The sequence below is a fragment of the Macrotis lagotis genome, chromosome X, assembly GCF_037893015.1.
Source record: "Macrotis lagotis isolate mMagLag1 chromosome X, bilby.v1.9.chrom.fasta, whole genome shotgun sequence".
Taxonomy (NCBI): domain Eukaryota; kingdom Metazoa; phylum Chordata; class Mammalia; order Peramelemorphia; family Peramelidae; genus Macrotis; species Macrotis lagotis.
In genome coordinates this window covers 571244902-571272220 of record NC_133666.1, presented here as the reverse complement: position 1 = coordinate 571272220, position 27319 = coordinate 571244902, and the positions used below count along the sequence as shown (strand labels likewise).

The following is a 27319-nucleotide window of genomic DNA, read 5'->3' as shown; positions in this document are numbered from 1 at the left end:
GGATTAAGTTGATCCATGCCCAAGTTTTTTAAAAACTTCAAATGGCCAAAACAAAGGGGCGAAAAAGGAATATATAGTGGTAATAAGTACTGTTAAAGAAACCAAACCATTTTACTGAAGTACATTATCTCTTTATCTTCAGGGAAAAAAAATAAAATGAGAAAAATATGCCTTAGGGTTACTTTTAAATTCTGGGCTTCTTGCTTGATAGAAAATTTACACTATCTTTATCTTCTAAAAAGTTCTCTCTAATGTGACTAAAGGTCATTGTAAAAATAATTTTAGATAAAGCCCTAATAACCTCACCATTATATCTCTAAGAAATAGTTGCAACCCCAAAACAGAAATGTTGTAAGGGGAATAAAACATATTACCACCATATTGTCCTCCAAAAAGGTTAAATGTGCACATATGGTTCTTCTACGGATATTTTACACCCAAGATATTTACAGCAGCTGTGTCTAATTGCTTTTAATGTAATTACAGCTGTTACCTGCACAACTCCTCCCCAGATCTCCAATGGAAGACTGGAAGGAACAAATTTTGACTGGGGATTTAGTATTAGCTACATCTGTTCTCCAGGCTATGAACTCTCCTTTCCTGCTGTTCTGACTTGTGTAGGGAATGGAACCTGGAGTGGGGAAGTACCACAATGCTTACGTAAGTATTTTTTCATATAAAAAAATGACCATTTTCTGCGTTATAAAAATTTTGGTGATCCTCCAGTTTATAAGAGAGTTGTTTGTTTGTATTTTAAGTGATCTTTGGTTCTTTGTTTGTCTTGCTAAATTGAAAATAGGATGGGGGGACAGAATTCCATGATAATGTATGTAAAAAATACATCTAGAATTCCTACAAAGCAACTTAAAGCTCTTAGCTAACTTCTTTCCACTAACCAATGAATTTGTTGTTTAAAATATATTTTATGTAGTGAAAACCACTTATATCCTTTAAAAATATTTTTCACAAGGAGAGAGATCTGTTTAAAAGTTAATATCAAGCAAAAGATTGAAATCTGCTGAAAGATTATAATTGACTCAGGTCACTTTAACTTTGAAAAATGCTACAAATGATTTATCCCTAAAAGTTTCTTTGAAAATAAATTCCTGACAGTTTTCTGTCATTTTTCACACATAAAATCTGATTATTATTATCATTTATTATAATAATGTCAACTGTGATAGATTTTAAATTGTTTCAGATTTCATAAGGTTTATGAATCATTTAACATAGATTTCTATGTATAGTGTATAGTTTTTCTCTTCAAGATACAATTTTTACTAATGTGAAAGCATCACATGGAACATAAAATAAAGCATTTTCCTTTTTAGAATAGCACTTGAATTATGCAGTATCACTCTTGTGGACAATATGCTTCTTTTTTGCAAGTGAACTTTAATGTATTATTACTATTATTTCAATAATTTTGTTATGAGAGTAAATATAAACCCCCTCCCCCCCAAGAAAATAAAAAAACACAAGAATAGTGAGAGACAGAGAAAAAAAAATGTACTTCAGTCTGTATTCAGATTTCAATGGCTCTGTCTCTGGGGCGAGTGGCTTTCTTTATCATAAGTCCACTAGAAAAGCTACTTCAATATTTTCACCACAGTTGCTCTTACTAGCTGTACCTCCACTCTCTTCCTCCCCACTCTCATTTTATTCTTTCTCTTTCTTTTCATCCTGGCCCTGTCCAAAAGTATGTTGTATCTGAGTGCCCTCTCCCTCAATCTTCCTTCTCTTCTACCACATATTCCCCCTTCCCTTCCCCTCCTATTCCCCCTTATCTCATCCCTTTCTTCTAATTTTTCTCTAAGGTAAGATATATTTCCTCACCTTATTAAATATGTATATTATTTCCTCTCTGAGCCATTTCCAATGAGAGTGAAGGCTCACTCATTCCCCTTTGCCTTCCCCCTCTCCACTCCATTGAAAAAGCTTTTTTTTAAATTTATTTTTTATTCTCATTTTGTACAAATGTTTTTTTTTACATTAATAAAATATACTTGTTTACAAGTAAACAAAATAGCCCTCCCCCCTTGAATATAGATAGACTTGCTTGGGTGAAAAAGTAAAGGGGAGAGAAAAAAAATTAAAATTAGAAAAAAAATAAGAGTAATAATTGTAGGTATGGCCAGGTGGCACAATGGACGAAGCACCAGCCCTGGAGCCACGAGCACCCGAGTCCACATCCAGCCTAGTAAACCCAATAATCACCCAGCCATGTGACATGCAAGCCACCTGATCCCCACTGCCCTGCAAAAACCAGAAAGAAGGAAAAAAAAAGACCCAAAATAAAATAAAATACTACTAATAGTAGGGGTGGCTGGGTGGCAGACAGAGCATTGGCCCTTGAGCCAGGAGCAACTGGGTCCAAATCTGGCTCCAGACATCCAAAGATCACCCTGCTATGTAGACAGGCCACCCAGCCCCACTTGCCCTGCACCCTTCCCCCCAATAATAATAACAAAAAATGTGCTTCAGTCTTTGTTACAACACCATCAACTCTGTCGTGAGTGGCTCACATTCTTTATGATAAGTCCATCACAAAAGTTACTTCTATATTTTTCCAACATTGCCATTGCTGATCACAACTCCCTCCTTTCTTATTTCTCCACTACCATGTACTATATTGTCTCGCTCCTTTCACTATGACTCTGCTGTAGGGTAGCTGAGTGGCGCAGCAGACAGATCCATGGTCCCGGGGCCAAGAAGCCCTGAGCCCCCATACCACCCCTTAGGCCCAGAATCCCCCTGGCCTTATGGTCCTGGGCAGGCCTTCCAATCCCAGCCCCTTGCAAGAAGTAAAAAAGAAAATGTGTTATATTTGGCCACTGTCCCCCCATGGTCCATCCTCTCCTCCTTTATTCACATCTCCACCCCTTCCCCCTGCCCCCCCTCCTTCTTACTCCAGTTGTCTATACCCCATTGAGTATATTTGCTGTTACCTCTCCTAGCCATCTCTGATGAGAGCAAAGGTACCCTCATTCCCCCTTGCCTCACCCCTTCCATATCATTGCAATAGCTCATTGTAATAAAAAAAAAAATCTTATTATGTGAAATATCTTGGACTAGTCCCCCTCTCCTTTTTCTTTCTCCCATTCCATTTCCCTTTTTTTCCTATTGACTGCATTTTTACACCATATTTTATCTTCAAATTCAGCTTTCTCCTGTGCTTCAACTATAAAAGCCCCCTCTACCTGCTCTATTAACTGAGATGGTTCATATGAATATTATCAGTATCCTTTTTCTATACATGCAGTTCATCCTCATTAAGTCCCTCATATTTCCCCCCCTCTCCTCCAATCTCCATACTTCACCTGAGTCCTGTATCTGAAGATCAAACCTTCTGTTCAGCTCTGGCCATTCCAAAAGGAACCTTTGAAATTCCCCTGGTTCATTGAAAGTCCATCTTTTTCCCTGGAAGAGTACATTCAGCCTTGCTGAGTAGTTCATTCTTGGCTGCATTCTAAGCTCTCTTGCCTTCCGGTATATTGTATTCCAAGCCCTACGAGCTTCCAATGTAGGTGCTGCTACATCCTGTGTGATCCTGACTGCAGCTCCACGATATTTGAACTGTGTCCCTCTGGCTGCTTGTAATATTTTCTCTTTGACTTGGGAGTTCTGGAACTTGGCTATAATATTCCTAGGGGTTGGTTTTTGGGGATCTTTTTCTCTGGGGGATTGGTGGATTCTCTCCATTTCTATTTTGCCCTCTGCTTCTAGAATATCAGGGCAATTTTCCTGTAGTAATTCTTTGAAAATGATGTCAAGGCTCTTTTCCTGATCATGACTTTCAGGTATTGAATAATTTTCAAATTGTCTTTCCTAAGTCTGTTTTCCATATCAGTTGTTTTTTCAATGAGATATTTCACATTTTCTTCTAATTTTTCATTTTTTTTGGTTTTGAAGTATTGATTCCTGATTTCTGGTAAATTCATCAATCTCCCTGAATTCTATTCTTTTTCTGAAGGATTTATTCTCCTCAGAGACTTTTCTTATCTCTTTTTCCATCTGGCCAATTTTGCTTTTTAAAGCATCCTTCTCCTCAATAACTTTTTGAACTGTTTTATCCATTTGACCTAAGCTGTTTTTTAGCATGCTATTTTCTTCAGCATTTTTTTGGATTTCCTTGACTAAGCTGCTGACTTCATTTTCATGTTTTTCCTGCATCTCTCTCCTTTCTTTTCCCAGTTTTTCTTCCAACTCCCTCATTTGATTTTCAAAGTCTTTTTTGAGCTCTATCATAGCCTGAGCCCAATTTCTGTTTTTTTAGAGTCTTTAGATGCAGGAGCTTGTGCTTCCTCATCTTCAGACTGAGTATTTTGATCCTTCTTGGGCTCATTTGCAAAATATTTCTCAATAGTCTTCCTCTTGTTTCTTTGCTTGTTCATTTTCGCAACCTAAGCCTGTTTTTTGGGGTGCTTCCTGAGCTTTTGGGACACTCCCACAAGGGTCTCAGTGTGTGAGGTTCTGTCCTCCCTCCTGGTCTATGAATGATCATAAGCTCCCCCCCCTGTCACGGGGCCGAGGTGGGGGGGCCCTGTTGTTCTATGGGGGGGGCCTAGACTGTGATCAGGATCTGAATGTGGTCAGAGCCCCAGAGTCCTGTTCCAGGGGCAGAGGACAGAGCTCTGCAGTCTGTCTTCACTCCCCTCCCTCAGCTCAATGGGCTCATGCCCTGGGGGCTCCTGCTTACTGGCTCCGCCTGCTTCTGTTTCTGGGTCTAGGCTGGGGAAAGACCAAGTTGCTGGCTGTGTGCCCTGAGGGCTGGGCTCCACTTGCTCGTTCTGGCAGAGGTCCCCCACTGTTCCCCCACTTTGTGCCCGGTGCTCCTCGGGGTGCAGCTCTGGAGACTCCCCCACTGCTGTGAGCTGTGGCCCTCAGTGCCCTGGGGCTGCCTCCGGGAGGCTGAAGTTCTTTGGCTCTGGGGGGGCCACCCCTCTGGTGGGATGCCCCTCCAACCCCGGGGAGCAGAGCCTTTCTGCTCTTTTCCAGGTTACCTTCAGTAGGAGAACTGCCTCACTGGGTCCCTTTGTGGGTTCTGTCTCTCAAAAGTTTAGTTAGAGTCCTTAGTTTATGAGTTTTTATCAGAGAGCTCCTAAGACTTGATCCCTTCATGTCGCCATCTTGGCTCTGCCCCCAAAAAGCTTTTTCTTGACTCTTATGTGAAATTTCTTAGCTGCTGCTTCTTCATCTCCTTTCCCTTCCTCCCAGTACTTTCCTTTATCACTCACTGACGCCATCTTTCTACTATATTATACCATTATATTCCTCTCCTTCCTGTGTTCTGTCTATATATGCTCCTTCTAACAGCTCTTAAAAATGAGAAAGGTTATAAGAGTTATCAATATCTTCTTACCATGCAGGAATACAAACAGTTCAATATCATTCAGTTCCTCATAGTTAGTCCTTCTCATCCAACCCCTCTATGGTTCACCAGAGTTCTATATTTGGAGATCTAACTTTCTGTTCAGCTCTGGTTGTTTCAATAGAAAAGTTTGAAAGTTCCCTGTTTCATTGAAAGTCCATCTTTTTCCCTGAAAGAGGATGTTCAGTTTTGCTGGGTAGTTGATTCTCAGCTGTAAACCAAAATCTTTTGCCTTCCAGAATATTGTATTCCAATCCCTTACAAGCCTTTAATATAGATGCTGCCAGATCCTGTGTAATACTGACTATGTAGCCTCTGTAGTTGAATTGTTTGTTTCTGGAAGCTTTTAGAATTTTCTCTTTGATTTGGGAGTTTTGGAATTTGGCTATAATATTCCTGGAAGTTTTTCTTTTGGGATCTCTTTGAGGAGGTGACCAGTGAATAGCCTCAATTTCTAGTTTACCCTCTGCTTCTAGGATCTCAGGGCAATTTTGCATTATTATTTCTTGAAAAATGAAGTCTAGGTTCTTCTCCTGATCATGGCTTTCAGATAGCTCAATAATTTTTAATTATTTCTTCTGGATCTGTTTTTGAGTTTGATTGGTTTTCCAATGAGATATTTTATATTTTCTTCTAATTTTTGGCTTTTTTTGGAAGAGTTTTATTTCTTCTTGATTTCTTGCAAAGTCATCAGCTTCCTTTAGTTCCATTCTGCATTTGAAGGAGTTATTTTCTTCAGAGAGCTTTTTCATCTCCTTTTCTAGCTGACCAATTCTGCTTTTTAAGGCATTCTTCTCCTCATTTGCCTTTTGTTTTGCTTTTTTCCATTAGACTTAAACTGGTGTTTAACATATTATTTTCTTCAAAATTTTTTTTTGTATTTCTTTCACAAGCTGTTGATTTGGTTTTCATGATTTATCTGCATTGCTCTCATTTCTCCTCCCAATTTTTCCTCCACCTACCTTAATTGCTTTTTAAAGTCTTTTTTTTTTTTGAGCTCATCCCTAGTGTGAGCCCATTTTCTGTTTCTCTTGGAGGTTTTGGATATGGAAGCTTCAATTTTGTTGTCATCTGAGTATGTGTTTTGATTTTCCATGGGACTAAAGTAATTCTCTATGGTCAGATTCTTCTTTTTCTGTTGTTTACTCATTTCCTCAGCCCAAGACAGCACTTCCAAGGTTTTGGGGTTGTTTTACTAGCTGTACCTCCACTCTATTCCTCCCCACTCTCATTTTAGTCTCTCTCTCTCTCCTTTCATGCTGGCCCTGTCCAAAAGTATGTTGTATCTGAGTACCCTCTCCCTTAATCTTCCTTCTCTTCTACCACATATTCCCCCCTTCCCCCCTCCCCATTCCCCCTTATCTCATCCCTTTCTTCTAATTTTTCTCTTCCTTCATTGGGACCTTCACTCCTCCAAGTTCTTAGCTCCTTTGCTTGTGCTTTGATATGTAGATGACCCCCCCCCCCCTTCCCTCTGCCCTGGAGATGTAAGGAGGGGTCCTGCTTGGAGGCCCAAACTGCAACTTGTATCTGAATGTGGGCAAACAGCAGAGTCCTATCCCAAGAAAGAGCAGAGAAATCTCTGCAGTCTTCCCTGAGCCCCATACCATCTGTGGGCTTTGCTCTGGGGGTGGAGGCTGCTTTCTCCAGATTCTCACTGCAGATTCTGCGGCCAGTGCTCCTCACTCCACACTCATTCTGGTGCAGCAGAATTCTTTCCCCACCCCTTCAAGTTGTTCCAGGGATATGCTGCTTCTGAGGCTTTTTCCAACCCCTGGTCCTGGTGAAACGAACCTTTCCCAATGAATCTCCAGTTATCTTGGACTGGGAAAATGTATTACTCAGTCTTTCTGTGTGTTCTGCCCCTCTAAATTTTGGCTAGAATCATAATTTGTTGGCTTTTGGAGTTTGGGGAGGGAAGGCGTTCAAAATGCTACCTTCATGCCGCCACCTTGGCTCCACTGATAATATGCTTCTAACATTCAATCTAGATGAATCCTATCAGATATGAACTCATTGTTGCATAATTTTATAACTTTATCCAATATAGTTCATTATACTATAAGTTTAAAGTTTTGTGTGGATTAGGAAGCGAATGGATATAAGCAGTCAAATTATTAGTTCACTGCAACATTGACAGTCAATTCCCTCTAGAGGTTCTTCAGACATAGTAGCAAATGCCAGTAGCTTCTGTCATAAATAAGAACTGAACCAGCTAAGTTAACCAACATTTATGGATTAATTTGTATGTGTCAGACTTGGGGTAAACACTAGGGCTAAAAAGAAAAGCCAAAGCAAACCCCCACCTCACAGCATCTTCAGAAAACTCATGTAGTAGTGGAGACAACTTTCCAAAAACTATACACAAACAAAAGATACAGTTTAACTTAGAAGTAATATCAGAGGAAAGGAACAAGTATTAATGGAATAGGTTTTTTACCAAAGGATGATTTTTAGCTGAGACTTCAAGAAAGCCACAGAAGCCAGGAAATAGAGAATTCTAGTGATGGAAGATAGTCAGGAAAAATGTCTCAAGTTGGGAGATGAAAGAACACCAAAGGAACTCAGAATGTCACTGGATTGTAGAGTACATTGATATAGTAAAGTATAAGAAAAACTGTATTGTAGAGGATAAGGAGACAGGTTAGAAATAAACTCCTTAAAGAAAATTTAATACAGAATGTTTCATATTCAAATTTGTATACATAGATATAGATATAGATATAGTTATGTATATAAATACTCACATTGTCTCAAAAATCTTAGTACAGGTATAGGTTTTAATAATGTACTCCTATATGTGTGTATAAATGCATATACATGTAAATATTTATATGAGTATATATACATGTATGTGCATACATTTTATCTATATACATGTATATATACATGTTTTCATTTTAATGAAATTTTAAGTATTTTTTATTTATTTTGGGGAATATTTTATCCTAGAAGGAATATGTAGACTGGAGCTTATTTGTGGATGGGGTATGTGATATGGTCAGACCTAGGTAGATTAATTGGAGAGAGGAATAGGAGAGGGAGAGAAAGAAATATAATAGAAAGATAGAGAGAAAACAAAAAGAGAAGAAGGAGGATAAATGGGGAAAGCACCCTGTAAGAGGAAACTAATAGGAAAAGGTTATCCAGGAATATCATTATACCCTCTTTTCTTTTCTTTGTAAAATAAAAAAAAGAGAAAAAAAGCCTGATATAGTTAAGTGGAGCCAAAATTGATGGGGAAATTACTAAGGAAACAGGCTGTGAAAGAGAGTACTCATAGGAATGATTTGGTGAATTGAAATATGCAAAACTATATTTGGGAATCAGCAACCAGAGGTGCCATATAGATGGAAAATTGATAGCATCTGAAGAAAGAATAAAGCAATGTAACCTAATAAAAAGAACACTAGAAAAGGAATAAAGAGAGAAAGTTATAATACTAACTCTGACATTTGCTAACAGGAAATCAAGGCTGCTAGGTGGGCACAGTGGATAGAGTGCTGAGCTAGGATCCGGAAGACTCCTCTTCCTATCTATGTCACCCTGGTCAAGTCACTTCACTATGTTGGGAAAGGCCTCAGTTTCCTCATTTTTGAAATCAGTTAGAGAAGGATATAACAAACCATCCCAGTATCTTTGCCCAAGAAAACCCCAAATGGGATCAAAAAGAGTTGGATTTGACTGACTAAGAAACAATAATAGGCAGTCAATGACAATTTATTGTGTTTTAGGCATTATACTAAATTCTGGAGACAAAAAGAAAGGCCAGATCATGATCTTTGCCCTTGAAGAACTCACATTCCAATTTCCAGACTGATCATATTTTCTTTCTTTTATTTTTTTTATAAAATGAAGTGGCTGAAATGGATATTTTTTGCCAGCCCCTTCTAATTATAACCTTATGATTGTTTTAAAAAATGTAAGACTTTAAAATTCATGTTCCTCTAAATCTTTATAACATCACTAATGGGTCATCCAAAATTATCAACTTAAAATTAACCTGCTATAGTTGGTCAAACATTTAATTAATTCACTCCTAAAAAGCTTCTAGATTTATTGAATTTTAAGTCCTTCCTGAAGTTGCCATGGCAGCGACAGACCAATGATTTCACAGCAACCAGTGGGCTCTAAGCTGTGTCAGACTTCTTACATAGGGGATAAAGAAGATAATTATTTCTGTGAATATATCAAAAGACATAGGACCATTGTTCTAGAGCTGGAAATGATATTAGAAATCAAGTCAAAGCCTCTTACTTTATAGATAAGGAAATTGAGGCCCAGAGGGATACAATACACCATTTGCCTAAGGTCATACAACTCTTGTTTCTCAGGCAAGAGAAGTCCATATGTTTCCCTGGCTGCAAGCTCTTACCTCTATACTATCCTACGGGAGGAGACAACAGAGAAATCCAAATTTCTCTTTTTTGGCATAACTCAGTCAAAAAAAAAATTCTTTTTTTCAGATAATTGTATCATGATGGAGGTAGAAATATTAAGAAATACTAGCTTGCATATATTTAATTTTTGCTAAACTATTCAATGTGACTGAAAAATTAGAACCATGATAATCATTTGGAATAGTTAAATATATAGTCATATGGCACTTAATGTGTTCTTACATCCATCAAATCTACATCATTTTCTATAAATATAAATATGTGCATACATAGAAATAAATAAGAAAGCAGTGACTAAAAGAAAATTGCTGCTGAATATTCTCTTGTATGACAATTTATCACAGAAATCACTTGAAAGTTATTAAATAATATTGTACTGTTTGTTCATTTTCAGGCAACTAGGTCATTCAGGATAGAATTGGACCTAGAGTCAGGAAACCATGAATACAAATCCCATCTTAGACACTTACTAGCTGTGTGAGCTTGAAAAAATTACACCATTTGCTCTAGTTTCTTCAACTGTACAATGAAAGTAATAGTAGCACCTACTCATAAGGCTGTTGTAAGGATCAATTGAAATCCTATTTGTAAAGTACTTTTTAAATATTTAAGACAATAAACAAGTTTATTAAAATATAAATAAATCTAAAAGTTTTTTTAACACATCATTCTTTTTTTTCCCTCATAGCAAAATTTTGTGGTGATCCTGGAGTTCCTGCACAAGGGAAAAGAGAAGGCAAAAGTTTCATCTACCAATCAGAAGTCTCCTTTAGCTGTAATGCCCCTTTTATTTTAGTGGGATCAAGTACAAGAATATGCCAAGCTGATGGAACTTGGAGTGGTTCATCACCTCATTGCATAGGTAAAAGACAATTTGATGATCAACCATTTTGGAATTGATAAATGCTAAAAATGTTGGGGGTATTTTTGTTAGAGAGCCAGGAGATTCACATAAATTTAGGAAAATTTGGGCTGGCTAGGTGGCACAGTGGATAGAGCACTGGCCCTGGAGTCAGGAGTACCTGAGTTCAAATCTGGCCTCAGACACTTAATAATTACCTGGGTGTATGGTCTTGGGCAAGCCACTTAACCCTATTTGCCTTGTAAAATACTAAAAAAAATTTAGGAAAATTTAAATTAATAAATAACATTAGGATACTGAGAATTGAGTACTGTGAGAATTTTTGTTTTTGTTTTTTTAAATCACTTTCCTAGAAAAAATTATTGGAAATAATCTTATTATTTTATGATAGGGAGACATATGTAAGTGTTTGGAATATTAGATTATAGGTATTTAGGAATTTTGATATATTTATTCTAGATAAGATTAAGCAATATGGAAAAGGGACAACAATTATATGTAACTATGGTCTACTTGAGCAATAGTATTTGAGTAATAAAGATTGTCTTAGGGGGGCTCTTAATAACCCATCTTAGAAAATCCTATGCACCACAGTGAGTATAACCATGCCCAAAATTTCAGCAAATTCAAGTTAAATCCCAGAGGTCATTCATAATGCTTACATATTTGTTTCTAGAGGAAATTTTGACTTCTGAAAGGGAAGAGTTGCCTCTCTCTTCTGATAGCACATACAGTTTTTAACTTTGGTCCTTACATGAACTTTTTAGGAATAAAAGTTTTTTTCTAATCCTTTAAAAACAATGTAAGGATTAGATATCAGCTGTAAATATCAAAATGAAGAAAAATTTCAAAATGGCTATTGTCTATCAGTTTCATAATCTAGTTTTTGAATTGCAAAATCACTTGCCATTAAGTAATGGTTAAAAGTTTCTGTTGACTTTGATAGACCAGGAAGTAAAAGAAAGCTGGAACAATCTACCTTCCTACACTTTAACATTATTTATAGATAACTTATCCAATCTTTTATCTGATAATTCAAAAGGAGGTGATGTATACTTCTGGGCATTATTGTCCTCAATTTAACTTTTATATACTGTTCTCAAAACTGTTAGCCCTGTCTACTGCAAAGAAAACAAAAGGGCCTAAGCATAACTTATCATGTGTTTACTTAGCAATTAAAAATCTTAACAAACCATATTTGGCTGAAAAAGAAAATATATATTGCTACCACAATACCACACTCCTCTCCCAATCCCCTGTTGGGCCTCAAAATAGGTACTTATGTAACTTATCAAATGATGATCATATTGGGTGCATTTAAATGGACCATTGGTCTCATTCTCTAATCTCCAAGAACATTACATTTGATTTTAGTTTTATATAATCTATGAAATATTATCATGTTAATCATTCTTCCACTGGGTCCACTCCACCACAGTTAATTTAAAATTGATTTATGACAGATGTAGATTTATTTTAACTTTCAGAGGCATAATTTGCTTTTAACTTTACTTCAGAGCCCACTCGCACATCATGTGAAAACCCGGGAGTACCACGTCATGGATCACAGAACAATACATTTGGATTTCAAGTGGGTATTTTAAATATGTGTTTCAAAAAAGGTTTAATTTGACAATGAAAATCTAATTAGAAAGTTTACTATTAAAGAAAATGCTTTATCTTTGGTAAACCAAACCAAGCCACAAAATTGCTTTTATTTTGACATCTTTTTGCTGAGAATTTATATATTTTCTTTTTTTTACATATTCTTCTATTTTCATAGAATTCTAACTAGAATAAACTTTCAAAGATTTATTTAAATCAGATGCTTGACACAAGACAGGGTCCCACTTTGCCTACCCTTAAAGATTTGACAGTATTAATTAGTAGTGATCCCTATTATTTATTAATTCTCATTATTAGAAATGTCTTGCTTGTCCTGAGTTAAAAAAAAAATTCAGTTCTTTAAATTTGTTCTTGGAGATATTGTTTTCCTCTTTCCATGGACCTTTTCTGATTCATAAATATATGTATCTATGTGTATGTGTATGTGTGAATCCATATGCTTATATATCTTAATGTGTAGAGCTGCAAATTGATTACAATACCCGTTTATAAACTGGAGAATTAAAAGTCTAGCCAATTAGCTGTTCCTAAGTTTAGATGCAGACATATAAAGCCTGTTTATAAAGCTGCAAGTTTTTCTTCTTTTTCAATGACTAAAGGACTTTGCTTTTAAATGCTTTCTGTGTCATTTATATGAATGCTTGTCAACAGTTTACACACTTAAAAAATGTCAGACAGTGCCTTATATAGATTTTTTAACTTTAGTACAGAAATTTTCTGCTGAAATAAGAATCAGGAACAGTGTTAATCTAGATATTCATAGGTTTAGCTATTACAAATTCACAAAAATTCAGAAGTCATTTTAACTGCCTTGCTTGCACCTAGACACTCAATTATAAGCAGGGAAAAGTAAACAGGAAGCCATTATAATGAAAGTTGCAGTGAGAATGGAGATCAGAGGAAGGATAAAAATATTAGATAAAAAGTGTCAGGAAATAAGAATAACTGAAGGGAAAAATAGAGAAAAACAGAGGGCAGTAAGTGACTAGATAGTTCAGGCAGCATGAAAGTGGATGGGTAATGAGACTAGAGGTGAATAAGTAGAACAAAGTATGATCTTAGAAGAATTTAAGTAGGAACTTAGCCAGGATAGAGCTTCCCAAGACAAAGAGTGAACAAACACTTACTCTGGATATTCAGCAAAGTAATACTGGATTGCTAGTTTCCAATATTTTCTTAGACATTGTTATTGATGTGGGAAATTTCTGAGGACAATTTGACCACAACCTATTATTGTGCAACATGTAGTTGAATTGTTATAATAGAATTCTTTAGCATGTTCAGTCATGTGTAGCAGACATTCTTGCTCTGTCTTTTTTCCAATTTAGGTTTTAGCTAGAGAGTCAGCAACTTTTCCATTTAAGGAGCTAAAGGGAACCAAAGTACATACTGAATTCAAAAAAAAGGAAATAGCCAATTTACACACTGTCCAATTGTAATCTGTGACAGAGTTTTTCCTAGTGATGCTATTTTGTATGAAATTCAATGTAAGCCTGAAGAACAGCCATTTTAAAAGGGAACACTCATCAAATGTTCCACATTGCTGTTACTAAGAATAGTTTTCATTTATCTGCAGTTCAGTCACAGCATGGGCATTGATTTCATAGGTTTTCCAATAGTTCCAAAATACTTGAATCCTATACAGGTGTTAACAAAAAAAGTAAGAGAGTACTTCCATCTCTGTTATATTAGTTTTCATAGAGCACTTCAGATTCACAGTTATTTAAAAGCATTTATCAGTTCATCTAAATTCCATGAAATGGATGACTAGACCAAAACAGAGATTACATGATTTGCTTTAGTCAAAAAGTAAATCAGTGTCAAAATACTGGACAGTATACATAGTAGATCTAATGATGACAAATTCTTTGGTCTAAAAATTTCATTGAAGAAGAACAAATGAGATTTATTATTTGGAGAACAGGACAAAAGAATTGAAAAAAAAATTTAAGTACTTTCAATAGAGGTAATATTAATTAACCTGGGCAAAATTCATGACAGTGAACATAAAAATAAATTCTTCAAAATTCTTTATATATCCATTTAATCTTTTTCACCCATATTTCTGGTCTTATAGAGTAAGATCTATTGACAACAAGGAATGATATTTATATTCATTGAATATCATAAAAACAACAGTACCAATTATACTATGTCTTATTCTGACATAATATATCAAAAAAATGCAGCATTCAATAATACTTTCTCTAATTCTTTTTTAAAAACTTTTTAACTTTTTATTTATTTGTCAGTGGGGTTAAGTGACTTGCCACACAGCTAGGTAATTATTAAGTGTTGATCCTGGATTTGAACTCAGGTCCTTCTGACTCCAGGACTGATGTAATATCCACTGCACCACCTAGCTGTCCCCTCTCTAATTCTTTTATTTGTAAGCTATCTATTTCCAAAATTGTAATGTTTGATATATTTTTAACCAAAAAACTAAAGTAATAAAAATAATCAATGATTTTAAATTTTATATGTATAGAGAGAAATTACATCAATCACAGGCAAACTACACACACACACACACACACACACACACACACACATACACACATATTTAAAGGTTATGTGATTAAAATACAGTTGTACTTCTAGATTCCTTATCAATATAATACTTGTAAAATTTTTTAAATCAAACACATGATATTATAAAGGAAACCAATCGCATTTAAATATAGTAAGCAGAATAATTTTAAAGTTCACAGTCACTAGATTAAGAATCTTTGCTTTAATGGACAAAATGACATGGCAAAACACTAGCCATATAAATAATTTTCTATAACTTTGCTACCAAAAAATTAATATTCATTAAATTTTGTAAAAGCTTAGACATACAGTCAGACAGAGACAGATGGATGGATGGATGGATGGATGGATGGATGGACGGATAGCTAAACTGACCAAGAGATATGGTGCTTTATCATAATCAAAATTAATGAAGTATCTCCTAATGAACAGCAAACAGTTGCTAAAAAGCAGAAAAAATGAAGGACTTAGTAAAGATAGTATCTATCAAACATGTCTCTTTGGATATGTTCAATTGCTAATTGTTAAAATTCAAACTGCTCCAATTTCCATGTTCACCTGAGAATTTATTTTAATGTAATTAAGATTGTGTATATATTTGTTGCTGTTCTAACCACTCCATATCTTTGCCAAGAAAACCCAAATAGGATCACAAAGTGCAGCACATGACTGAAGTGACTGAATAACAACCATCAGACCAAATTTAAATGACAATCCTTCCAAGTGACTGAGGATAGACTTAATTTTATGAGATAGACTTATATTAATTAATATCACCCTTAGTCTATACCCTATCATTTTTCCAAGTTAAAAATTCCCACCCACTTTCTTCAACTGATCCTTGTAAGTATCATGTCATGTCTGATACTATAATGCTCTCTCTTCTCTGGATATGATCAAGCTTTTAAGTATACTTCGTTAAATGTGACTGCCTAAATGAATCTGTCATATATATCTACACATCTCTTAAAGCTCTCTAAGACTTCATGAATATTATAGGTTACCGTGTCTCATTACAGATACTTCTCAGACCATACTTATTTGAATTCAGAGTTCTTTTCCCCATTAACTGCTTGCTAGTTAGAGTTAGGTCTAAATTTATTATTGCTCAAGACTCTCTTCCACCTGACCCCAAATAATTTCAACTCTATTTTCCCCCTCATTTAATTGTACATATCCCACAAAATATAACTAAAATAGAGCAATCCATTTTTCCATTCTGTTTGAAGCCCTTTTATTGTTGGTTAAATTTTATTGATTATTAAATCACAACACTAATTGACATTCATTTAGTACTTTAAAGTTTCCAAACATATTCAGAATAGTTCCCTTCCTCTGAGTTTTTCTAAGTCCTGACCTTCCTTTGAAATTCAGTTTTAACCCTACCACCATGATGAAGTTTTCCTCAGTTTCCCTAGGGGTGCTTCTTTCCTCAGAATAGGTTTAGCATTTGTATCATTCATCATTCTTCAAACTTAACATACAAGCTTATTTGTTATATTTTTACTATTTCTAATATGATTAAGAAGTTGCATAATTTTTATTAGATATTTAGTTTATCTTATTTTCTTTTAATATTTATTGTTCTGTTTCTAATTTTCTCACATTCATATTTTTAAAAAAAAATTTTCCCTTAGGGTCTAGTGTAACTTTTCATCCTGTAGCTTTTCATCCTAGCGATAATGGAAATTTCTTTTAAATGATTCTCTTCTTTCCCCCTGGATTTTTAAATAGGTGGGAAATATTGTGCAGTTTCATTGCAAAAAAGGACACCTTTTACAAGGTTCAACAACACGAACTTGCCTTCCTGACCTCACATGGAGTGGAATTCAGCCAGAATGTATCCGTGAGTATTAGCTGAAGAAAAATTGACATTTTTTTCGTCTCTCTCTCCTATTTGAAAATAAATTTCAATAAGTACAATATAGATATGGTCATTATGAAAGTATTCATCACTCAGTTTTGATTAATCAAAGCCCAATATATAGGGAAAAATCCTTGAAATATAATTGAAATATATCAACCCATTTTTTCATTCTGCTTTAAGTCCTTTTAATACAACAATAATTGACATTCATATAGTACTTTAAACTTTCCAAAGCACCTTCATATGTTTTCCTATTTAATCCTCACAATAATCCTGTGAGATAGATACTATGATTATTATTATTATTCCCATTTTGCAAATTAGAAAAAACGAGTTTCAGGAAAGTTCAGTGGTTTCTTTTGAAAGTCTATCTGTTATCCTAATAATTACTAAGACAGTCTATAAAGGAATCCATTTCAGCCTTCAACCTCTAAGCTCTTGAGATTCTGACTGAAATAGGAGAATATGAGTTTGTTTAGGAGCCTAGAATGCCTTTACCTTAGAGGACTTCTCTGAATACAAATCTCTTCCTCTAAGCATGTCCTGAACTTGATTTGCTTCCTTAGGAAGGTCACAATCCTAAGGGACACTCCATGGTTTGGAAATGTAAAAACAAGAATGGATTTGCATTTCCCTGGGGGTTTTGTTTGTTGTGTTTTCTTTTGTTTTGGTGAAAGTGAGAAAGAAGGGAGAAAGTCAGATGAAATCATTGCTTTGAGAGGAAAAGAACTCCCCTTGTTGGTGAAGGAGAAGAGAATAGGCCCAATGTTTCAAAATGTTATGTAGAAATAAAGAACCCTGTTAACTGGTAAGGGGAAAAAAACTATTTTACTTTAGCAGAAAGTGTTTTTCACATCAGCTTCTCTATATGTTAGACTTTGGTATTATAACAATATAAAAGAGAGTCTACTATAGATAATCTTTGGATATTAACATAATTTTACATAGGAAAACTAAGAATAAAGAATATTTTTTTCAGTTATATTATTTTATTTTTACATCATTTCTTAGGATGATGGTTACTAAACAAGTACCTTCATTTGTTCAAAGTTATTTTACTAGACTAAAAAGTTAAAACATCCAAATAATATTAAATGGTCTCCTAAACTATTTTCCTTGGGGAAATGAGTTATTCCTAGTAGTTGGAAAAATGTCAGGAAAAATGTAACTTGTGACTTTTTCTGGTGTTTCAGTGAAATTTTCCCATGTTTCTCTTTTCTTCATATAGCACATAGCTGTAAACAGCCAGAAACTCCTGCTCATGCAAATGTTGTAGGAATGGATCTTCCATCTCATGGCTATACACTGATATATACATGTCAACCTGGTTTCTTCCTAGCCGGAGGAACAGAACATAGGGTCTGTAGATCTGATAGCACATGGACAGGAAAAGTTCCAGTATGTGAAGGTAATTTCTTTCAGTCTTCTTTTATGGTTAATTTTAATAATCTATCGTAACAACATTAATATTAAACAAAAAATATTTTATTTATTGCCACATGACTAAAAACTATACCAAGATAAAGACTATTCCCCAAAAGGAAATTGGATAGTGTTTTGAATGTGATTATTTAGAAAGAATTCAATATTTTAGCAATCTCATTGTCAATGATATTTAAAAGTTTAAAATCAAACAATTGTGAGGAAAGATAGAATTATTAGGCAATCCAGATAAATAATTTAGAATAAAAAATTTAGCATAATTTACAGAAAATTGTTGACCAATTGGCCACAGAATGATGAACTTTTTGGCCATAGCAATTATCGAAGCATATTATTATAGAGAGATAACTCCCATAACATTAGGGATTATCCATTCCAAGGATAGTATAAATTTGTGAAGTGTAGAAATATGATTTTAATAATTTTATATTATCTTAGTAGTGGGCATTTTATTATGGGGACACATGACTTAGAGGAATATTTGTATTGCAGGGAAATTTGTAATTTTAGATAGATTTATATTGATTCATTCTATTAAGGATTCTATTGTGGCCCTAGTTATCTGCCATATGAAACACATTACTAGTAATATATTAAGAAGTTACACATTCAGAAGAGTAAGATTGTGTCTGATTTTTAAGTTTTTTTTAGATTTTTAAAGTTTTACTAGAAATCAAAAATCCAAATATAGAGAAATTAATTTGAAACTGAATCAAAAATCTTTATCTATTTCAACATTTTGTAAAAAGGTTGAGACAGATATTTGGGTACTCATTCTCTTAAAATATGTCAACTATAAGATAATGAAGAAACAAGTTGTATAGTCACTGTAAACCTCATTCTCAAAAGTTCATAGAAGTCTATGAATTTTTTTTGATGCTGCAAAGCATACTACATCAAGTGTTCTCTTTTTTTATTCTTTAAAGAGATCTCATTTTATTGATGCCTTTTGATTTTTAAAATTTTAATTATTTTACTATCAACTTAGAAAAAAACATTTTTATAAAGTAGTAAATTGGGGAAAAGCTGCAAATCTATTATGTACAATTTGCTATTCCTTTAAAATATATAATAAAGCTATTAAGTATTTTTCCCTTTATTCTTCCCCCCCCCCATTTCAGAGATAGCTACCTTTAACCGCAAATATGTGTGTTTGTAAATAAAATAAATGTAATAGATAAAACCATTCTAGACAAACTTCTATTTATCAATTCTTTCTCTGGATGTAAATAATGTATTACATGTGAAGTCCTTTATAGTTAATTTGAGAATTTATAAGATATAAAATGACATTAAATCAAAGTTATTCTTAAAATTATATTGTTGCTATTGTATTCAATGTTCTTTTGGTTCTGTTCATTTTGCTCTTCATTATTTCATAGAAGTCAATTCATGCTTTTCCAAGAATAATTTTATTATTTTTCTTCTCTTAACTGTGTGCTATTATATTCTATCATGTTAACTGGTAATATAACAATTACTAGTAGAGCATAGATATAGGTTCCTGCAAACCCTTTTTAGTTTGCTGGCACCTGAAAATGTTTGAAATAAAAATTAATATAAATTAATATTGAACTCCTTCACCACCTTCTCTTTGTGTAACTTTAGCAGATCAATCTTCTGTGGCCAGAACAAACTAGATTTTCCTTTTATGTTCTTAGCTATTCTTATTTTTCACATAATCATGCATTTCTTACATTTTTTGTGAATTTTGATTGCCTCAATAGAATTTACCTAAACTTACCATTTTTCCCCCTTCTAAATATGGGAATCTGACTTTCTATAATTATGAGTTATTCCTTGAAACTCGATTCTCTATCTTCTTCTGTTTTCTCTTTATATTATATTACTTGGGAATCTCATTAGCTACCATGGATTCAGCCTATATGTAGATGATTGCCAGATCTAGTCCTATCAAGCTCTAGCCTTTCTTCCAAGCAACAGTCCCACCTCACCGATTGTTTTTACACATCTTTAAATTGGATATTCCAATGAATCTCAGGCTCAGAATGTATAAAACAGAAGTAATCTTTTCCCTCAAATCCTAACCTCTTCTGTATATCTGTAGAACCAATATCAATTGTCAGCATCATTCTTCCTCTGTTTTACATAATAGAGACACACATACCTCTTAGTTTTAACCCTTATTACCTTTGCTTGGACTATTTCATTTTTCCATAGCCTTCCAGTTGATTTCCCTGAATTATTTTTCTCCTGACTCCAATGTATCCTCCACTTCATAAAATATAGTTCTGACCAAGTCATCCACTACATATTAAACTCTAGTGATTCCCCATTTACTTTAATATCAAATGTAAAATTCTTTGTTATAACTCTTCTGTTCACCTACTCACTGTTCCTTATTTTTGATATTCTACTATTTGTCTCTATGCTTTTGTCCCTGACTGTTCCCCATATCTGGTAATGCTTTCCCTTTGCCTCTTCATTTTAAAGTCTTCCTTTAAGAATTACCTTAAATTCTATCTATGACCTTTTCTCAACCCTAAAATTATTGGTACCTTTCCTTTTGAGATTAATTGCCACTAGAGAAACTCTGTCTTCCCTTTCTATATTGATTTCTTTTCCCTTTTTTTGACTAGGAAAAAAGACCTTTCTTTGAATCATTTATTACCTAACCTTAACCACTTCATAGATATTGCCTCAGTCAAACTGAGAATCAGGAAAGACCATAGGTTAAAAAGGCCAAGGTCTCCCATCTCCAGTTGTCCTGATCTATATTTTGCCACTGAACCCAGATGGTGCAGTGGAGGAAATAAGACTGGTACAACACCCCCTCACTTAAATTCAATTCACTTTCATGTCATGGCATCACCTCCCTGTTGTCATGGTCCTCTACAAGAACCATGACAACAATAATTTCCACCTACTCACTATATATTATGGAAGTATTCAGTTATTTAGCTATTTCTCATATTAGAATGTGAACTCCTTCAGGAAAGGGACTGTTTTTTCCCCCTTCTTTGTAACTGTAACACTTAACACAGTGCCTTAATTTAGTAAGCACTTAATAAAAGGTTGTTTTGAGTTTTTTGTTTTCTGAAAAACCATTATTGCTTTTGATGCTGTTCACCCTTCCTGGTTAGAAAGAACCAAGTAGAAGGAAGCTTCCAATAGCATCTTCTGTTGAGCTCCAAACTCAAAAGAATAAAAGAATATTCTCAATCTCTTGATCTCACTCCCACTTTCACTATTAGTCCCATTCAAATTCAAAGAATAAATTTTGTATTTTATCTTGTAATAATGGAAAATTCTTATAGCACAAGGAAAATAAAAATGGAGAATTTTTCACATTAAATGGCAAATTCTATGCTTACTTATATGTGTGTCTCATTCTCTCATTTCTTTTAACAGCTGGTTCCAAAATATTGGTGAAAGATCCTAGACCAGCTTTAGGAACACCCAGTCCAAAATTAAGTGGTAAGTAACTTAATACAAGATATGCAAACCATGATTAACAGATTTCATAGTTAGTACTAAAGCATTATTTTGAGATTCTTGGGACAGAATCTGAATATTACCTTCTGAGACTTAGTATCTATATGAAATTTAACAATATAGTAAAATGAAAATATTGTCTAAAACATTAAAGATAGTTTCAAAATAAATCATGTCCCAAATATTTTTATATAAGAATGTAAGATTTTGTACTGTGTTCCAGTTCAGTGTCATATGTTGAACTTACATTTCTTTTAAACAAATGATTTAAAAATCTATTTTGCATGTTCCCTGAATTGATGTCTGGATAAAGTCTAGAGTCTTTATTTAATGCCTAACTTGGAATCATAGTTACAAAACTTAGATATATACCAAAATGAACCAAAGAAAACTAAAATCATTTTAATCCAAAAAAATTCAAATCAGCAAACTTATCAGTTGCTAAGATTACTAAGCTAGATATGACATAACCACCACTCCTAAGAACCTTATAGCCAATTGTAGGGAAGAGTCATAGACATAAATTCTCATGATCCAAGGAAGAATGGAGTGAACGACAAGGAGAAACCCAAACAAAATGCTATGATAAATTTGTAGTTAAAATAATTTTCAGATGGGTGTGGGGCAGGGCAGAATTAGAAGGTTCTGGGAAAAATTTCATAGCTGAGTTGGCATCTATTTTGGACATTGCAGGAAAAGAAAGCCTTTATTTTTGATCCCATATGTGAAGAGAGCAGGATAAGGACAGGGAATTTTCAGTTTGATTTTGATTCTGAGTACTTGAAAGGAAAAGTTTACAGTGAGTTTGGAAAAACTGGAGCCAAGTTATAAAGAGTCTCAAATGCTATAATCAGGAAGGAGTTCTCTTACTAAATAAAATATAAGTAGACTTCATCGAAGGAAAAGAGAAGGAATGTGATCATTGATTTTAATTATTAGGTGCCCAATGTGAGGGAAGGATTAGAGCGGCAGTAGCCTGGAAAAGAGAAAATAGACAAAAGAATCAATTAGTGAACAAGCATGTGTTATATATGTATCTGGCCTTGCACTGTACACTTGAGATTCAAAGGCAAACTTGAAACAGGCCCCTGCCCTTGAGGTGCCTGCATTCTAATTGCAGAGAAAATGTGGAATTACAAAAGAATATAAATAATGTATGTAAAATGAATTCAAAATAGGTTGGACTGAGAACACATTAAGAACTGCAAGGAGTTAGGTGAGAGTAAGAAGGAGAATCAGGAGAGATTTCATGTGTGTGTGTCTGAAATTATTTGGTTGTAATAGGAGTGCAGAATAGATGTATGTGAGACATAGTGTGGAGAAAGAATTAAAAGAACTTGTCAGTTAGTTGAACATGAGCAGTTTGGGGAGACAGAAGAGTTAATGATTTCTCTGAGGTTCCAAGACAGAGTGGTGAAGATGAAGGGAGCTATCATCCATAGAAATAGAAAATATTAGGGCAAAAGACAGATTTTTACTCAAAGATGAAGATTTTTGTTTTGAATATCTTTAGTTTTAGATGCCAATAAAAAAAGGTTGCTGCAATAATATCTATTGTCTATGTCAAGTGAACAGTTAGGAATGTAGACGAGAAGTTGAGAGTAATGACATAGATCTGAGCATTATCATATATTCTTTATATCAAAGGCAGTTTTGTTTTTGTTTAACTATTATGATAATGTCAGTAACAAAGCCATAAAAACTTAACCCCTTTTCATCTCAGAGTTTGACACAAAGGAAATTTATATTATTTGAATTTTAAAAAAATATTTTATTGTCATTTTATTTGGAATGATAAATTGAAATCACTGGAATATTTTTGGAAATATATTTTTAAAGAAAAATTACATTATGTTTAGGAATCTTAATGTGGATATAAGTTTGAATTAAGAGCTAGAATATGTCTGTTTTACATGGTTGGACATTTTTATTGTTTATGTCATATAGGGGGTCCAAGTCTCAATTCATTTCAAAACACATTTCCTAAGTGACTACTTCATGAGGCTGATTCTTTGCGTGCTGGCAAGATTATAGAAAAAGGCAATTAAAAAAAGAAAGAACTCTTGAAGAATGAAATCTGAGGATAGCTTGGAGCAAGCAAACTAGAAATACATAATAATCATATGAAATAGATACTAATTACTTATGAATTAACTAAAATTGAACCAAAGGTAATAAACTCAGATTTTATGGTTATTGTAAATTGCATACCACTAAAATAAAAAAAAAATTGTATCTACCAGTACTTAATCATTCTTTCTGATCCTTCAATCAGTGAAATTGCTTGCCATTTCTTCTTGGTACACCCCTTTCCCCCCAAGAAAGCCGTCATTCTTCAGAGCCTTAGGCTTTCTGATAAACTATTTGTAACCTTTTGGGATGGAGTTTTTAAGTCAAGTTGTACATCAAGGAAGTGAGCTTATGGTTAAGAAAATACAGTCTAGATTAAGGATGGGGATTTCAGGACCTCAAATTAGAAAACAAGAAGTATGAACTCTAGATCAAAAGTTGAATCATGTTGATCAAAATGTGACTTGAAAATCAATTGGAAGGGTTTTAAAATAAAAGCAAATTGAGGGGGGAGAAAGCAACCTACATATATCCATCAAAATGAATATCAAAGAGAGTAACTAAAATTTGGACTGAGAGGAAAGAAGTATTAAAGACACCTAGAAGTTCACAGAAGGAAGAGAAACATTAGATAGTAATTTTATTATTTGCTGTAATATGACTTTTTAATGATTCATATCAATTCAAACCTATAGCTTCAGATTTCTACATTTAGTTGTCCAAAGGACAAGCAAAAAGTATACAATTAACAAGCAAAAAGAATAAGGAGTTTTAATGAAAGATGGCAAATTTAACTTCAGAGGTATCAGAAAGTCAAAGTAAAACTGTGAAATATATCATAGAAAAAGTATGCCTTACCTTAAAAAAGAAATACAATAAATCAAGTGATAGAAAGATAAGTATTGTGCAGGATTAAGATATTTAAGATATTCTCATGTTAAGTAATCCAAATGGAAGGAAACATGATAGAAAGAGGCAGAAACTGCAGTAATGCTGCAGTTTACATCATAGACCACTTAGAAAGCATTAGTGAGTTTATCAGTCTTTATTAAGTGACTAGACATTATGTTAAAAGATAGTATCTGCTCTCAAGAAGTTTACATTCTAAAGTAGAGGAGAAGATATAAACAGCTAGGTATATACAAATTATATATAAGAGAATTTGGAGATAATAAAGGAAAGGTACTAGGAATTAAGGGGCTCAAGAAAGATTTTCCTATAGATGAGATTTCATATGACACTTGAAGGAAGTCAGGAAGAAGCATGGATAAATGATAGAGAATGATGAGAAACTTTATCTAGACTTTTGTACTGAAACTCTCTCTCCCTCTGTTTTCCTCTTTCTGTTTTTTTTATCTCTCCCTCATTTCTTTTCTCCTTTCTCTTCTTCCCTCTTTCAGAAAAGGTAATTCTTCCTTGATTTGACTTTATGATATTTTCCATGCTTCTAAAGTAAATTTTCTTAAATCTTCTTTCTTAATCACTACCTTTGGTAGTGTAGTAAAGATTATGGGCCCTATATAATAATAGTAGTAGTGGTATTAAATAAATAGAAACACGTAAGATTTCAGAAGAAACAGATTACATTTGAATCCAATTATAAAAAATTTAACACATGTTCACAGAGGTTAAGAACTATTCTAAAGACAAGAAAACTGACAAATGGAAATGTCATTTGGATACCAATTCTGATCTAGGAAATGGTGGATGCTGACATTTGAAAATATATTTATGACAAGACTTGTAGAAATGATAGAATGATCAGAACAACTTAACACTTAGAACATTCAGCACCATTCCTTATCAACCATCTCTGAGGCTTAATTAAATACTTGTTGACTTAAGTAGAGATCTAGGGGAAAGTCAGATATCATTGGCATATACACCAGAGATATTTTAGAGAATAGATTTTCATGAATTCAGAGAAAGATAATTAATATAATTTGAGGCAGGGAAAAAGAATGAATGAAATGATGGATGGATGACTAAATGAATAAAACGATATTAGAACTGAGATGAGAAAAGATCTTTTCCAAATTCAACACCCATTCTATCATGCCATTTCACTTCACCTGCCATTTATTTGGAGACCTGTGTTTTGTCTTATAGGCATGCTGTAACTTGAGAATTATAATATTAGTAAAATATTTATATGTAGAATAAATTTTAGACAATTTAACATTCAATGCCAACCACATCTAGCATGATATCAAGCTCTGAGTATAAAAGGATTTATTCTCTGTCCTGAAGAAACTAACATTTATTAGGGAGATATGTACATATATAAGTATAAACAAAATAAATACAAATCAGTATTTTTAGAGGAAATACTTGAAGTTAGTTGGCATAAAAAATAATAATTAAGCTGTTTTGAAGAAAACTAGGGATTCTAAGAAATGGAAGAATGCAGTATGGACATGATAGAGCCAATAATAATGGCACAGTCATATGTGAGGAAGAATAAGGTCATTTTTTAGACCATACAGCATGTGAAGGGGAATAATAAATAATAAGACTGGAAAGCACTTAGCATAGTGCCTGATTCAAAGTAGTACTTAATAAATGTATATTGATTGAAAGGAAGGTTAGATCTGGTGGGAGAAAGCTTTAAATGCCAAATACAGGAGTTTATATTTAAACCTAAGGGAATCACTGAAGTTGTAAAGTAAGGCTGAAATATGATCAAACCATAACTTTAAGGAAACAATTTGGCAGCTATTTAGAAGAAGCATTGGCACAAAGAGAGACTTTTAAAGGCAAGGGGAACACTTTAGAGGCTTTTGCAATGCTCCAGGTAGGAAGAGTCTGAATTAGAGTGAAAGCCGTATGAAAGAGAGGAGAGGATGTATTGGATGGATATAGGAATGGTGGGGCAGTGGCCCTAGAGTCAGGAGAACCTGACTGAGTTCAAATCCGGCCTCAGATACTTAAAACTTGTTGTGTGACCTTGGGCAAGTCACTTAGCCCTTGCAAAAAATTAAAAATTAAAAAATTAAAATAAATTTTAAAATATGGAGGAATGGTAAAGGTGATAGTGCTGGTAAATGATTTTATAGATTTTTGTGTTCAGATATTTTTAATTCTTTTATAAAACTGAAGTAGAGAGCCATCCTTTCTCAGGAACAATATCTGTTGTTACTGGGATTTGTAGCTAAAACTACAGAGCACACTCCCTTTCTTGGTCTTTGTGATCTTATAAGCAAGTTTAAATAAAGTCTTTCTACAAAGAAAAAAGAAGGAATATGAACAAGGAGTTTGATATCTCTACTGAAAGAAAAGTTGAACTTTTCCACAAAATGACCTGGTACTTTAATGTCCTTTTATTTCCCTTTGGAACATTAAAATCACTATTTCAGAAATAAGAGAGAAGAGGTAAGTCACATATCTGAAACTGTCCTGGATTCCAAATGGAAGTTGTAAGTCTTTTGCCTATTGTGAAATATTTTTAAATTTTAATGAAATTACATGCGAATTATTTGATTTTAATAAGAACTGAAATGCAGCAGACTTTAAATGCAAAGTTCTAACAAAAGTCTGAGGGCAGTAACTGTTTTTACTGCTCTATATATCTCCAGCATTTAGCACATAATAAATCCTTAATAAATAATTGATAACTTGACCTGTTCACCCCATTTTCTCTAAGTCAAAGAACATTAAATTATTTATTTAAACATAAGATTCTTAAGTTTTTT

At 33.9% G+C, this 27319-nt stretch overlaps 1 protein-coding gene across 1 annotated transcript in view; it reads left to right on the top strand.

Annotated features, from left to right (window-relative positions):
- The window catches only part of CSMD3 (CUB and Sushi multiple domains 3), a 639662-nt gene that overhangs the window by 593764 nt on the left and 18579 nt on the right, over positions 1–27319 (top strand). The window contains exons 47-52 of the mRNA XM_074202120.1: positions 487–660; positions 10460–10633; positions 12151–12224; positions 16526–16637; positions 17887–18066; positions 21474–21539. Coding sequence (XP_074058221.1) covers positions 487–660; positions 10460–10633; positions 12151–12224; positions 16526–16637; positions 17887–18066; positions 21474–21539 — 780 coding nt within the window. The remainder of the gene's footprint in view (positions 1–486; positions 661–10459; positions 10634–12150; positions 12225–16525; positions 16638–17886; positions 18067–21473; positions 21540–27319) is intronic.